The 15,680-nt window shown below is 37.0% G+C and overlaps 1 protein-coding gene across 16 annotated transcripts in view; it reads right to left on the bottom strand.

The window, feature by feature from the left end:
* The window catches only part of CDC42BPA (CDC42 binding protein kinase alpha), a 309,339-nt gene that overhangs the window by 79,446 nt on the left and 214,213 nt on the right, over positions 1 to 15,680 (bottom strand). For all 16 annotated transcript variants that reach the window (XM_056137674.1, XM_056137749.1, XM_056137680.1 and 13 more), the window contains 6 exons: positions 14,871 to 15,118; positions 13,817 to 13,922; positions 11,266 to 11,390; positions 5,782 to 5,887; positions 4,747 to 4,895; positions 1,428 to 1,519 (listed from right to left, as the gene is read on the bottom strand). In XM_056137674.1, coding sequence (XP_055993649.1) covers positions 1,428 to 1,519; positions 4,747 to 4,895; positions 5,782 to 5,887; positions 11,266 to 11,390; positions 13,817 to 13,922; positions 14,871 to 15,118 — 826 coding nt within the window. The remainder of the gene's footprint in view (positions 1 to 1,427; positions 1,520 to 4,746; positions 4,896 to 5,781; positions 5,888 to 11,265; positions 11,391 to 13,816; positions 13,923 to 14,870; positions 15,119 to 15,680) is intronic.

Genomic DNA, 15,680 nt, shown 5'->3' with positions numbered 1-15,680 from the left:
TAATTATGAGCTTTTCATATTATTCTCTATAATAGATTGTGGTTGCCAGATAAAGCAATATGCTCAGAAATCTACTAAGTCAATATGTATTTCTCTGGCATCTATTTGTGCCAGACACTGTTCTAGATAATGGAGATAATAAATAAATAAGCCCTTTGCTCTCACTAGTAAAAAGTATACTGTTAAAGGAGTCACTGTGACTGTCATCCCATTGTTCATCTATTTACTCAAGCGGGCGCCAGTAATGTCTTCCATTCGTCCCAGCCCTGAGATTTTAGCAGCCTCTTCTTACTTGTCTTTCCCAATGCTGCCGTACTGGAGGAGTAAAGAATATTATATTTCCTTTATGTGATTTCCTCCAAAAAGCAAAGAGAGACCCAAGCAGCTATGTATATCACAGGGCTGGGAAACAAAAAGAAATTTCTCAGTAATAGTAACATAAATCTATTTGCAAATTCAGGCAGCAATACTGACTTTGAAGAAAAGATGATTTCTAGTACTGTAGCACTGCTGTAGCACTGTCCTTGGGTCGTTCATTGATTTGCTCGAGCAGGCACCAGTAACATCTCCATTGTGAGACTTGTTACTGTTTTTGGCACATCAAATACATCACGGGAAGCTTGCCAGGCTCTGCCATGGGGGTGGGATACTCTCGGTAGCTTGCTGGGCTCTCCAAGAGGGACCGAGGAATTGAACCCGGGTCGGCTGTTGCACGGTAAGGCAAATGTCCTATCCACTGTGGTAGCTGCTAACAACATTTAGAATTTATTTTTACTAAATAATTATATTCTAAATGCCCACATTATGGAAATCTAGTTTTAGAAGTTCATGTGATAAAGTTAGCAAGCACTGAATTAGTATTTACATCAATAAAAAAATGCTCAAGCACTATCTTCAGGAAATTGGAAATCCTGGGAAATTTCACAGGGCAAACAATTCAAGAATCAAACATGGAAGAACACAAAGAAATGTCCAAACAATTCTTTATCATTGTCTTTTTAATACTAGATTAGCTTAATCTTTTGTAATTTTATACAGCATTTCCTAAACTACAGAGTGAATGCCCGCTAACATTTGAGAATAGTACAAAATATATCAGAAAATAGTTTTTCCAATCACCAAAACAGTATTATGAGATAGTCCACAGCACTGGAAAAGCAAGTTTTGAGCAAAATGAGTTTTTATTGCAAAACTTTTAAACAATGGATATTAAAGTTTTTATAACGTGACCAGTCTACAGTCTATGACTATGACACATACACATAGACTGAATGAATCATAACGTCTGTTAAATATACATATATCCACAAATGAGTGTCAGAATTATTATGCAAACCATTCTCCCATGTACAAATTAAACTAATTTTCGTAGGGAAAAAAAAAGTATCCCTAACAACCCTGATTGATGTAAAAACACATTCCCATACCCTTTTCAGATCTAAGTTCTTCAGTGTCCTTTATCAGTTGTTCTATTTCTGAAAGTAGTTCCAAATTCTTCTTCTCTGATTCTTTTAGTTTACTAAAATAACAAGGGGTGAGCAGGGGAGAGAAAGGGAAAATGTCATTATTTTTATTTCTGGTTAATGAGCCATATATGTAGCTGGACTTATCTGGCGCGATTGTCAGTCACACTATATTAGGAAGCTGCAACCTACTCCTGCAGAAATGACAAATCCAGCCTGCCACTCAACATACACGTAAAATAAAGTTTTATTGGAACAAAGCAAGGATCATTAACTGACATAATGTTTATAGCTACTGTTGAAACTGAGTTGATTTGCAGCTGAAGTGATCTGCAAAATTTAAAAAACTTAGTATATGGCAGACTATAAGCAACATTAGGACAGTGGTGGAAAGTCTTGGGCACTTTGGTAGTGAAGCTGCAGTCTATCTATCAAAACCATAAATGTTAAAACTACTGTAAACATGTTACCAAAATGATAGTAATGATAGTTTTTAAAATAAAAAGGAGGGGGAATTGCTATCCTTGATCTAATCCTGAATCTTATTTATTATTATTATTATTTTGCTTTTTGGGTCACACCCGGCGATGCTCAGGGGTTACTCCTGGCTCATGCACTCAGGAATTACTCCTGGCGGTGCTCGGGGGACCATATGAGATGCTGGGAATCGAACCGAGGTCAGCTGCGTGCAAGGCAAATACCCTCCCCGCTGTGTTAGTGCGTCAGCCCCTAATCCTGAATTTTAAAGTCATGAAGTCAAAGGTCAATTTCTGAATTCTATTAGAATTCTTTCATAGAGAACTATGAAAGAGGAACATGCAAGGAATTTATATAATTTTCAGTTTGACTTTTCAAATTCTATATTAGTATTTTTATTTAACCAATCAAGAACATTTTATTTAAGTCATCCAGTTGAGGTTCCTTTCCTCACTACATTCTATGGCAGCTCGTTCTCATCTTCCTTCACTTCGGGATGGGAGATCAGAGCAGGTAAACAAGGCTGTTCACAGCATTCCCAGGGAGGAAGGTCATGTAGTGCCTGCTTAGAGGAACAAGCAGCTCCACTGCCTGAGTGGTCACAGTATCCTGGGGTCCTTCAATCTCTGGTCACAGTGTGAACAGTTTGACTAATACATGATTATAAAAAAAACTTTTGAGACATTCTGTATGCCATAGGCATAAATTATAACACATAAAAATTTAGACTTATTCTAAATTATAACATAATGACATCCATTAGTTTTTCTTATACTATAGTTCAACACATATTCTTCAGAATTTTTTGTTTTCACATTTCTATGTCACTCAAGCACACTTAAATAAATAATGCTGAATTAACAGATGAACTTTTTTAAAACAAAAAGTTTATAATGCTACTGGGGTGTTATAATTGGATTCAATTATAACAATTCTCTAATTGGATTCAAAACATTAAGGATTGTAGGTTACTGACAAACTTGATACCATTAAAAACTGAGTATGTAAGTCTATAGATCTCATAATTGAAGGCATCTCATGTATTTTCAGCATGAACTTTATTTTCTATTTATATTCTGATTTGCAACATGATCTTTCTATAAAGATATTCTATATTGCCTTTACTGATTTACTTTTGAACCATGTTGGTATACAACCCAATTATGAATACCATTTTATCATTTGTTCACAGTATAATTTGCTCTGCTGTTGTGATTAAAGGACATACTCAAAAGTAGAGACTGTAAAGAATACATGTTTTTCCATAAATAAAAAATAAAAATGTTGTATCATTATATAATTTAAAAATTTACCAACAATAGAAATTTCATTTGTAAAAGACCCCTAACAAGACAGAATTTACAGATAATTGTATTTTGTTCTGATAATAAGTTGTACTTTTATAGTAATGACATCCTTGAGTATGAGGGGATTTTAGGATCTAATGGGATAAAAATCAAGACTCAACTACATTTGATAATAAGGGTAAAAGTAATACATCATTAATCAATATTATTAATTATACCTTATAGACAACTCAAAGGCAAACAAGACTATATATTAAGCCATCAGAGCACACAAGCTTAAAAACAACTTCATATTCAAGTATTCTAATTTTTTTTGTTCTTTATTTTTAAAAAAGAGAAAACTGGCTTGCTCTTCAACTCTGTCCATGCCCTCTCTTGAAGATGTACCTCACTTGTCTCTATGTGTCTTTGCTTGCTGATTTCCACTCTGCAGGCTTATGTTCTCTCTTAAACACCCTTTTCTTTTTCTCCTCTCACATCTTTTTAAGCAAGTTTCATTCCATAGAAACTACCCTACTTCACTATTTAACCTCCTCCTGAAATTCTTTCCTATGCGGGAAAAGTGGTAGGACCTGCATTGCCTGTGCTGCAGTTTGGACTGACCTGATCTGGGCCAGGCACTTGCCTGATGGAGAAGGATAAAGCAGAGAGGTGGAAGCACTCTTTTCTTATGTCTAACCCTCTCTCCCCCCACTCTATCTACTTAGCAACAGAAGATGGTAACTATGAAGTTAATACAGTAAAGGAGGGCAACAAAAAGGGGGAGAATCTGCATGAAAATGTGCAGATCAGAAATTTCTGTTATCTCCTGAATTTAGAACTATAGCAGGGAGGTGGGTAAGAAGGCCCTGATAATATACTTCTGTGAAATAATTTTTAAAAAATGTTTTGATAAAAAACATCTTGCTTTGCGGTAAGAGTGACAGTAGAGTGTGTAGGGTAGATTGCCTTCAATGTGGCTGACATGGGTTCAATCCCTTGAGTACTGCCAAGAGTAATTCCTGAGTACAAAGCCAGGAATAACCCCTGATCGCCGCTGAGAGTGCCCTAAAATCCAAAAACAAAAACAACAATAAACAAACAGAATCCCCCTCAAACAACAAAACCCCAAAACCCAAAACTATTTTGCTTCACAAAAATAAATAAAATCTAAGAAGAAGAAACCAACCTTTAGAAAAGAAACCAAACAAGTAACTTTTCTCCAAACAGTTTTGGAACAATTTTGAAATTATGCTTGCAGAAGTGTATTATTCAGGGGTAGAGAGATAGCACAGCAGGTAGGGTGCTTGCCTTGCATGCAGCCAACTTTGGTTCAATCTCCAGCACCTCTTATGGAATCCATACTCTGAGCCCCCAGAGGAGTGATTTCTGAGCACAGAGCTAGGACTAAGTTCACTAACTTGGAGTAAGCCTTTGTTTCGGAGCCACACTGGTAGGTGTGCACCCCCCTACCCCCGGAAAAAATAAAACAACAAAAGAATTGTATTGTTCAATCTTACCATTCTGTTAGAATGTTAGAAGCTTTAACTTTATTCAGCTCTTCTTGGATGGCCTGTTTAGCTCTTATTTCTGCATCCAAAGCTGACTGCAACTCTAGTCTTGCTGACATATCTAGTTTTGCAAAGCGACGCATTTTCCATGGCATATCCTATGAAATAGTATACTGTGTTTTAGCTCCATTTTCAACATTTAAATTTCATAATACAAGTAAATTTTCAAGCAACTCAGAGGTGGTACCTTTCTCAAAGAACAAAACAGAAACATTTGTGAAAAAATTATTTTTCATTAAATCTAAAAATAACTTTAGACTCACAAAGAAATGAGTTTATTATAGTTATTACCAATAATGACTAGTCACAAACAGCTAAGCAGCTATGTGTTATGATTTCATAAACTGAATTTCCAGGTTTTTTATCATACTGTAGGGTAGCCAAAAGCCGAAAACAGACTGACATAATCAGATTAAGTGTGTTTTCTGGGGGCCTGGAGAGACAGTACAGTACAGTGGGTAAGGTGCTTGCCTTGTACTCAGCTAAGGGCCCTACCTGTCAGGAGAGATACCTGAACATATAGCCAGGAGTAAGCCCTGACTGCTACTCGGTGTGGTCTCCAAACAAGAAAAATGACCTCTCTCTCTTTTTTTTTTGGATGCGTAGTACAATGAGTAAGACCTTGCTTTGCATAAGGTCAACAGAGTTTTGATTCCTAGCACCATACATGGTCCCCTAAGCAACTTTTAGCAGTGATCCCTAAGCACAGAGTCAAGAGTAAGAACTGAGCACAGCAGAGTGTAGTTCGACCCCTCCACTCCACCCCCACCCCATCTCCAAAGAAATGTTTATTGATGGTCGGAGAGACAGTTCAAGGGATACAGGGACTGCCATGCATGAGTCTGACCCTTTTTCTACCCCTGGCATTGCATAAGGACCCTGAGCAACCCTGGATATGTCCTCTTCCTGAACCTGTAAAAAGAGTGATTTTTTGAGGACTATCTATTCCTCAACACAGCCTCTAGGCAAAATGGCAGGTCTTACTGTTGCGCGAGTGCCCAGGCTGGAATTTCTTAATGCTTCTAATTCTTCAGTCATTTTAGAAGCCAAGGCCTGAAGATATCCTCGTGCATCTTTTTCATCACTGACCCTATAATATATGCAAACAAAGAGAGATATAAGATACAAAAGTAAAATAAACAGAAAAACTTTAAGGCAATATATTATCTTGTTTTATCTATTTTGGTTTTTGGGTCACATCCAGCACTGTTCAGGGGCTATTTTAGTGTTTGCTAGTCATTTCCAGTGATGCTTAGGGAACCACACAGTGCTGGGGAACAAACCTCGGGCCCCCTGACACCCTGCATTCAAACAGACATACTAACCCTTTGATCTGACACTTATGATACATTATTTAAAGCATCATAAGATTAGATTAGGACTTACAGTGGAAAACAATATAGTAAATACAGATGTTGAATGTTAATAATTAACATAAAACTTATATTACAATACAATATTATGTCATTAAAAAAGTGATAGAAATTTATGGTTTTTTTAAAAAAAAGTGACACCTGGTTTTGCTCAAGGCTTACTCCTGGTGGGGCTGAGAGTGCCATATGGAGTTCTGGGGATTGAACCCAGGTCTGCTGCATGCAAAGCAAGCATCCTTCCATGGGACTATCTCTCTGGTCCTCTGGCCCCCGTCTTAAATACCCTCTTTCAAAAATTCTTCTACACTCAGAGCCGGAGAGATAGTAAGGTGCTTGGTGGTAAATTGCTTGCCTTACATGCTGCCAACCTAGGTTCAATGCCCAATACTGAATGTGGTCTCTCAAGCACTGCCAGGGGGCACTCCTGAGCACACAGCCAGGAATAGTTTCTGAGTACCACCAAGTATGAATGCCTCCTTCCTCTCCTCCACTTCCCCCAGAAAGAAAAAGGATCTTCCAACAAGATAGAAGAAGCTTATAGACTTTTCAGGTACCTACATATGACAGATGTCAGTTATAGGAAGTGTAGGATAACAATGGTTTGTCCTTTCTGCCTTGCCGCAGGGAGCTTAGGTTTACTGGGTTACTCCCACTACAGTGCCCCCATTCCTCTGTGTTTATTTGTAACTTCTTTCTTTGTGCTCTGTTGACTTGTAAATATTGTTTTTCTCTTCTCAAGTCCTTTGCATAGTTAACTCAGAGCAATGTCCTTTCAGTATGGACACAAGAAGATAGTAAATGCTATACTTTTGTAACGTGGGAGTTAAGTGACTCTGAATGATATTTAGTTCCTGGACATCCGTTCTTTCAACTTAAGCCTCAGTTGCCCTTACTTCCTAGCACCCCCAAAGCAGGGTCCTGATGAGGAACTACATGGACCCAGGGCAAGTGGTAAGCTATGTGCTACCCTGGCATCGAGGTGGGCCTGGCCAAAGTGCCATATGGCTTAACTATAAGGTAAGAGCTTGGTCATGGACAAATGCTGTCATGATCCAAAAAGTAATAACCAGATTCAGACCCTGCTAGGGTTAGGAAAGATTAATCTGGCCTGAGCACTGTAGTCTGAGTCTGTGGCAAGATATTCCCAGGAGAGCCACCCGACAAGCCTCAATATATCTCTTACTGTGTCCATACAAAAATAACTAATATTAAGAAGTACAATTATGATGTTAATTAATATGTTAAGTTATTAAATTAAGGAGAAGAGAAACACTCTAGGTGGTGTTTCTGCCCTTTAGCCTAATGGCAGTCAGGAAGGGCTTTCTTATGTTGATTTTGCTACTGGACTGTGACCTACCCCCACTGCTGGGGAGTTGGGGAGAGATGAGAGAGTTGGAGAAATGTGAGAGAGAGCAGGGCAGCAAAATGGAGTGCAGAGAGACTAGCAAGGGGGACAGAGGGAGAAGAATGTAGAAAGAATGCAGGAGCAGGCATTTGGAGAGAGAGTGAGCCCAGGCTGTGAGATGGAGTGCAGAGAGATGAGCTGGAGAGACAGGAGGAGACAGGAATGAGGGGCAGTGTGAGACTAGAATGGGGGGCTTAGATAGAATGGAATAGGCAAGTGGGGAGAATGGAATAAATGGCAACTGTTTAACCAACTGGCTTGGCCCTCATTTTCTTCTCCGTCTGCCCCATGGCACAGGCCGAGGCCATCCTGAATGTGAGCCATCAGGGCTCTCCCTTGCTGCCCCGGAGATTATAAAGGGAAGTCTAAGGTACTCACACCTGATGATTAATAACCACTTAAGCCACAGAATTAGTACTCTTTTCACATAGAATAAACACACACACACGCACACAGAGGAAAATTCTAAAAAGAACTATTAAAGTTTATTATTAACTGAATTCTGTTCATTTGCCTTATGAAAACATATATTCTTCTTAAAAATGAGTATTCTAGTTTAGCTTAATGTAGGATATTATGCAAAAATTGGACGTGCGTTATAATAAAGCTCTTTGTTTTTAAAAAGTCAATAAGAAAACAAACAGCAAAGATTAAAATCTACTAAAATCTGTTGGTCTTCTTCAGAAATGTCTGTTCATTTTCTCTCCCTTTTCCTTTTTTTGACCAGGCTTTTTTAGAGTTTTTTTGATGTTGTTGATCTCGGTGAACACTTTATAGATCTTGGATATCAACCCTTTATCCAATGTGCTGAGTGCAAATATTTTCTCCCATTCAGTTGCTTCTTAATCTTAGCTTGTAATTCAGTTGCTTCTTAATCTTAGCTTGTAATTCTTTGCATACAAAAACTTTTATATTTGATGTAGCCACATTTGTTTCGTTTTGATTCTGTACCCTTTGTCTATGGCATTATATCATTGAGAATTCCTTTTGAGAGTTAGGTCTTGGAGTGTTCTACCTATATTTTCCTCAATGTATTTTATAGATTCATGTCTGATCTCAAGGCCTTTGATCCACTTTGAGCTGATTTTTGTGTATGGTGTGAGATATGGGTCCAGCTTTAATTTCTTGCATGTGGTTGCCTAATTCTTCCAACACCATTTTTGAAAAGGTAGTCTTTATTCCATTTCAGACTCTAAGCTCTTTTGTCAAACATTAGCTGACTAAATATATGGGTGTTTATCCATGGATATTCTATTCTAACCTGCTGGTCAGAGTATTTCTTTATTCTAGTACCACGCTATTTTGATTACTATGACTTTATAGTATAGATTCAAGTTAGGTAGTGAGATGCCTCCCAGTGTCTTGTTTTTCAGTATGGTTATGGCTATGTAGGGTCTGTAATAGTTTCAAACAAACTTTAAAATGGACTGTTCTAAGTCCTTGAAGAATGTTGTCTAAATCTGGATAGAGATTATATTGAATCTCTGTATATATGGTTTATAGTGACTTTTTAAAGAAAAATTACCCGGGGACTGGAGTACAGTGGGCAAGTTGTTTCCCTTGCGTGAGACTGACCTGGGTTCAACCCCAACATCCCATATGGTCCCCTGAGCACTGCCAGGAACAACTCCTGAGAACAGAGCCAGGAGTACGCAATACTCTTTGAACACTGCCGAGTGTGACTCAAAATAAAAGAAAAAAAGAAGAAAAAGTAAAATAACTTTAGCAAATATTGATAGTTAGAGGCTTCTTGCTTCCTTCTAAACATTTGACAATAGTGACTACTTTTCAAAAGACTAAATCTTTTCATTTAATTATCTTATAGTACAGAAGATGAAAATGGGATAGACTGTCTTTTTTGGAGTGCAAAGATAGAGTAACAATAAAGGAAATGCTATTATTATCTATATGGCTGGACTAAAAGGCTCTACTAGATAATAATCTACTACAACTAAGATATCTTGATTTACATACATTTTTAGGAACCTATGAAGTTCAATGTGTTTCAGTACCTTTGAAAATTAAGTAACTTCTTGAAAATGGCTTTATATTTTTTGAAACTTTTTATAAAAAACAATATTTGTTTTTAATTTACATGTTCAATACATTAATATTCTCTTACCATTCTGCCCTTCAAAAAAATTCTCAACTTTTAATTAAAACTATCTCCTTTTCTTGGTCACAGAAAAATACTAGTGTAAAGGTTAAAAGGAAAAAAAACCCAGTGAACTACAAACTCAGGCTATTAAAGTTCTAAAAGAATTCAGGTTTTAAAAAATTCTGTTAAAAACCATTGTTATTTGTCTATTTTCATCTTTAACCTTAAAAAGAAAAACCTCACTTCCCCAGGCCCTATACTATATCTTAGTATAGATCTCTTAGTTCTATTTTGTTTTTCTGGCATATCTAAAACTTTCCTCCCAAGTTCCTTCAAATAATTGATATTTATAAAATACTAACACTATGTTGGCACATTAGAAAGGAAAGATATACACAGTAAATGAAGAACTTCTTAGGGCTAGGGCGATAGTACAGTGGGTATAGTGATTGCTTTGTACACAGCTGACCCAGGTTCGACTCCTGGCACTCCACTTGGTCCCCAGAGCCACACGAATATTGATCTTTGAGTACAGATCCAGGAGTAAGTCCTGAGCACAGCTCAGTGTGGCCCAATAATAAATACAAAATATGAACTTGATTCTTGTGGTTTGGGAAATAGTTCAAAGGACCAGAGAACATGTCTTGCATCCAATGAGGCCAGGATCAATTAGGTGGGGTTAGATTCCAAGCACTGCAAATTCCCATGAGCATTGCCTGGTATGGATCTGGTGGCCCACAGCATTGGGACAATAGAACAACATCAATGCAAATATAATGAGTCATGTTAAGCAAAGTAAGTCAGAGGAAGAAAAGCAAACAAGGAATGATCTCATTTATATGTGGTATATAAAAAACTGAAGTAAGGACTACAGAATGAAATGAAAACAAACCAACGAAACAAACCCTTATACTCCAAACATAGTATTGAGGTTGGGGCAGGAGCATATGGGAAGGACTCTATTGATGCTGGTGCAGGAATATTGTCACTTTTGTGGTGGCTGTAGTGTGCCAACTTTGTACCCTTAAAAAAACATTTTTTCTCTTATAAACGAGTTGCCCTCTGAGAAATAAACTTTGAAATTAAAATTGGAGTTATTTAATGGAGATTAAGACACAGAAAACAACAACAACAACAACAACAACAGTAGACTGAAAATCAGTAAAATTTGTAGACCAGTAATATAATTAAGCCTTCAGGATAACTTGCTTATTTTGGGGCCACACTCAGCAATGCAAAAGGAGTCATTCCTAGTTCTACACTCAGGAATTTTTACTCTTAGTGGTGCTCAAAAAACCACATGGGATGCCGAGGATAAAACCTGAGTTGAATGCATGCAAAGAAAGCACCCTACATGCTGTACTATCTCTCCAGCCAAAAGTAAGATAAAGAACTTGTTGGTAGTCTCCCAGAATTCATAGCAATATCATCATGGGTCTAAAATCAGCCCCCTCCAAGAATTTTTTAAAATATTTATTTTTTATTTATTTTTTATTTTTTAATGACTCATCATGGGGTACAGTTACAGGCTTAAAAATTTTCGTGCTTACAATTCCCTCCACCCCTTCCAAGATTTTTTAAAGAGTACTCACCACTGAATTATTTCTGTGATTTGAGCTTCCCAATGTGCAACTGATTCTTTCTTATCTGCAAGATCTTTAATCTCTTCTTCTAATTGTTGGTTGTGAATACTTAAGTTCTCATACAAAGTGGTAAGCTGAAAGATAGTTTTTTAAGACATTTAAAATACATGACTTTATTTAAATTTTTGCCACACCCAGTGGTGCTCAGGACTTACTACCTCTGTGCTCAGGGATCACTCCTGGCAGTGGTCAGAAGACCATGGGAGTAAATAATTCTCGAAAGAAATCAACAAACTGCAGAGAAACTTCTGGACCCCGCACTAGGCTAAGTTTCATCTGGGGCACACCAGAGAGAGGTGGGTGAGCCCACATTCCACCCAAACAGAGCCCTAGCAACTGAAAACTTCCATATTTCACAGTGGCTGCTATACTCAAGGCTGGGCTCCAGCCACAGCTTGGACGAGACTCATGCAGAAATTGATCTGCTGAAAAACTCAGGTATGTGGGTTTTGTGACTTCCCAGCTCTTATGGAGCTGGGAAAGAGCTGGGAAGTCATTCCCACAAACTGATTCTGGTGCCATTTAAGGTCATTAATGGCTATGACCCAGAAACTCACAAACAAATCTTAGAAGAGAGCTAAAAGCTGCAGAGATGCCTCCAGACCCCAAAGTCACCATCCAGTTAAAATTTTAACTCCAGCTGTATCACCCATTCAAAATTTTAGAATTCCCGAAGTGACATCTTGAAATTCATATCACTGATATACCAGGAGTAGCACACCACATTGGATGGGATATAAAGTAGAAGGCAACCTAATCTCGATTTAGAAAATATTAACACATGAGGCTTAACCTGTAACAACATGTTAGTAATTAAGAACTTAGTGGTTCCTTGATGAGAGACAACAACCAACACACACTTTCTTTAAAGAAAACCATTTTTGTTCATTTTTAGAGAATTATTTTTTATCATATTTTTTATTAGTGAAACACCATGAAGTACACTTATAGACATAAATTTTTGTGCTTGGGTTTCAGTTATACAATAATCAAGTACCCATCCCTCCACCAGTGCCCATCCTCCCCCACCACGGGTCCTAGCATCCCTTCCACCCCCCATCCCACCCTGCCGCTGTGGCGGGGCATTCCCCCTTGTTCTCTCTCTCTTCTTTTGGGTGCTGTGTTTTGCCAGAGAGGAATTGAGTGGCAATCATGTTTGGTCTATAGACTACTTTTAGCATGTCTCTCCCACCCTGGGAGGGTCTTCACAACACCCTTTATTTTTTTTTATTTTTTATTTTTTTTATCATTTTTTTAATTAGTTTTTAGAGAATTATTAAGAACAATATAAAATAAATTATTTAGGGCCTGCTACTGGGGCAGGCTTGAGTGGTGGTCAGAGAAAATTGGAAATAGTGGTGGTGGGAAGGTTCAATCGTGGTGGGATTGGTGCTGGAATATTGAATGTAATAAATCATCATGAATAACTTAATAAAAATGAATAGTTTTTATTTTTTAAAAAAGAAGACAGCCATGGGCTCCTTAGATTAAACTAAGGTTGGCTGCATTGCAGGCAAGTGCTCAACATACTGTTCTGGCCCCCAAAACACATGACTTTTGAGAAGAGGGATTTAAGTACCCAGATGCTTCTTATAAACCTGATAACTCACCACTTTTCACTCAAAATGCTTGTTTTCCAGATTCCTTATTATTATTATTACTATTATGAACCCTTCTAGTCACTGAATTTGAATACATCAAATACTCTCTAACTTTCCTTCTGCCTTTTCCTTTTCCTTATCCCTTACTTACACCGAATCTGTTCCATTTATCAGCATTCTGGGCTGGAGCGATAGCACAGCGGTAGGGCGTTTGCCTTGCACGCAGCCAACATGGCCGACCCGAAGTTCAATTCCTCCGTCCCTCTCGGAGAGCCCGGCAAGCTACCGAGAGTATCTCGCCCGCATGGCAGAGCCTGGCAAGCTCCCCGTGATGTATTCGATATGCCAAACACAGTAACAACAAAGTCTCCAATGGAGACATTACTAGGCCCGCTCGAGCAAATTGATGAACAACAGGAGGACTGTGACTCCCATGTCAGATGATATATTTTATATATTTTCCCACCCTATCTGAAAATGTCTTTACGCCATCCTCTAAGGAAACCGTAGAATCTGAAGCAAAATGCAAAAGGGGAAGGTTACTGTATGTGGATTCTTTTTATTTGTTTTTGTTTATAGGCAAGGAATAAGCCATGAGCACTGCTAGATATGGCACAGAACCAAAGAATAAAAGGGGAGAGGGAGAGAGGGAGAGTAAGAGAGGGAGGGAGGGAGGGAGGGGGGAAGAGAGAGAGAGAGAGAGAGAGAGAGAGAGAGAGAGAGAGAGAGAGAGAGAATATTCCAGTACAGAACAGCATAATGAAAATTGATAGCCTGGGCCATATGAACAAGTTTTATATATTAAAAAAGTATATCAAATATAAAATCACACCCACAATTTTTATCAGCATGCTAAACATATAGTATGTGTTCAATTAATATGAGAATTAATCACTCACCTTATCAAGGTCACTTGTCAGTTTCTTATTTTCTTCCGTTAATAACACTTTTTCTCGTTCATACTGTTGTTTGAACTCATTTTCAAATTCTTCCCTCTCATTTTGACTAACATAATTCAAAAACAAAAAGAAAAAAAGGAATAAAATTAAAGGCAAAATAATAATATCCCAGATTGGCCTTTTATCATATGCTTGATTGTGAAATTTCATTTTTATCATGATTGTTCCAGATACCAATTCTTTCCCTTAAAATTGAAAGTCAGAATCATGTCTTTAAATTTAATAGAGATTTATCTGCTTGGTAACATGTACTCTGGTTTTCATTTGAAAATCTGAGACTATTCGATTTATATACTTCCTGAACATGTTGGGTTTACGCTAGAAAGTATGAGAAAATTAGGCTGGAGAAAGCAAACATATAGGAACCACAATATAATTCTCAAGAAAGCTGCTGGCCACTTCCAGCAATACATAGTTGTCAGCCTGGTAGGCACATAAAAAGCATAAACTTTCTCTTAACTGTACTACTTCAATAAATTTCTTAAAAATCACTGAAGGAAGAAAGGAGTTACAGTTTTGAATAGTTTTTAACATATCACAGTGCATCCTTATATCTTTGAACACTTTTTCACAGCTATAATTTTCTTATTTTGGTCTTAACTTAGATATACTTTGACTCTCAAAGTCTAGATACAGCAAAATTATCTGTAGCACTTCTTCTGTAGACTGTCCTATACTCACCCACTTTGCTTTGTTTTTTTTATCAGCTATACTGTCATTTATTTCCAATTTGACTCTGGAAATGGACATGCCATATTCTATATATCTCTAGTTCATGAAAAATCACACATATTCAATACATAGTTATTAAGGATGAAAACAGAGAGCTAACAGATAAAAATGAACCTAGAGATAGCTTAAAAGGAAAATGGTAAAGGGATATTGGCATTATGGTGGTGGGTGATGTTCAGTTATATTGTATGCTTATGGAATAAATAATAATACTATTGTAAACTATAGTACTGGATTAAAATAAACACATATAAATTCTTACCTTTCTCTCCTGTTTTTTTCCAATTTGTCTTTCAAAATCAAAATTTCTTTGTTGAGAGCAAGCTGCTGACCTTCTGAATCATGTAGCTCTTTTTTCAGATTTTTAATTTCATTTGCATGTATTCCTTCCCTTTTAGATAATTCTTCTTCATAAAAGATACTTTTCCTTTCCAAATCAGTTTTTAGTTTAGTTATTTCTTGCTGATGTTCAATGCTACATACTCCTGGTGAGTAACTAATTTGTTTTTGCTAGAGAATAATGATATATGCATGTGTAAGAATAATAAATTATCAAAGAATAACTACTTTCTATAATGTAAAATACTTCATACAGCCTAAAATTACTTTTGTATATTATCACACAAGATCATTATTTATTAAGATTATTAACATTTTGAGTGTCAAATGTTCCATATATTGTTCTCAGTTTATATTTAATTCTACTGTATTTTATAGTCTTCTTCACACCAAGACTCTATATTCACACATTTTATTTGGCTAAGTATTTTGTAATTATTTGTTTTATATTTGAAATGTTAATTTCTGTACTGCTGTTGGTGCAGAATAAGAAAAATTTAACTGCTTCAAGTTTCTGATGTAGAATCAATAAAAAAGTTACAATGGGGAAGAGTAATGGAGCTGGAATATGCAAAAAAAAAGAGAGAGAGAAGAGGTTTTTGTAATAGTTCAGGAAGAAATGGCAGGGATCTAATCTAACATCTTGATATACACTCTGGGACTAAAATTAGGTCTCATATTTAGGTTTGGCTTTAAGAAGAGGAATCTGGTTCACTGCTATCTTTTGTGAATT

The sequence above is a fragment of the Sorex fumeus genome, unplaced genomic scaffold (genome assembly GCF_029834395.1).
Source record: "Sorex fumeus unplaced genomic scaffold, SorFum_2.1 ptg000007l, whole genome shotgun sequence".
NCBI lineage: Eukaryota > Metazoa > Chordata > Mammalia > Eulipotyphla > Soricidae > Sorex > Sorex fumeus.
This window is presented reverse-complemented; position numbering and strand designations above follow the sequence as displayed.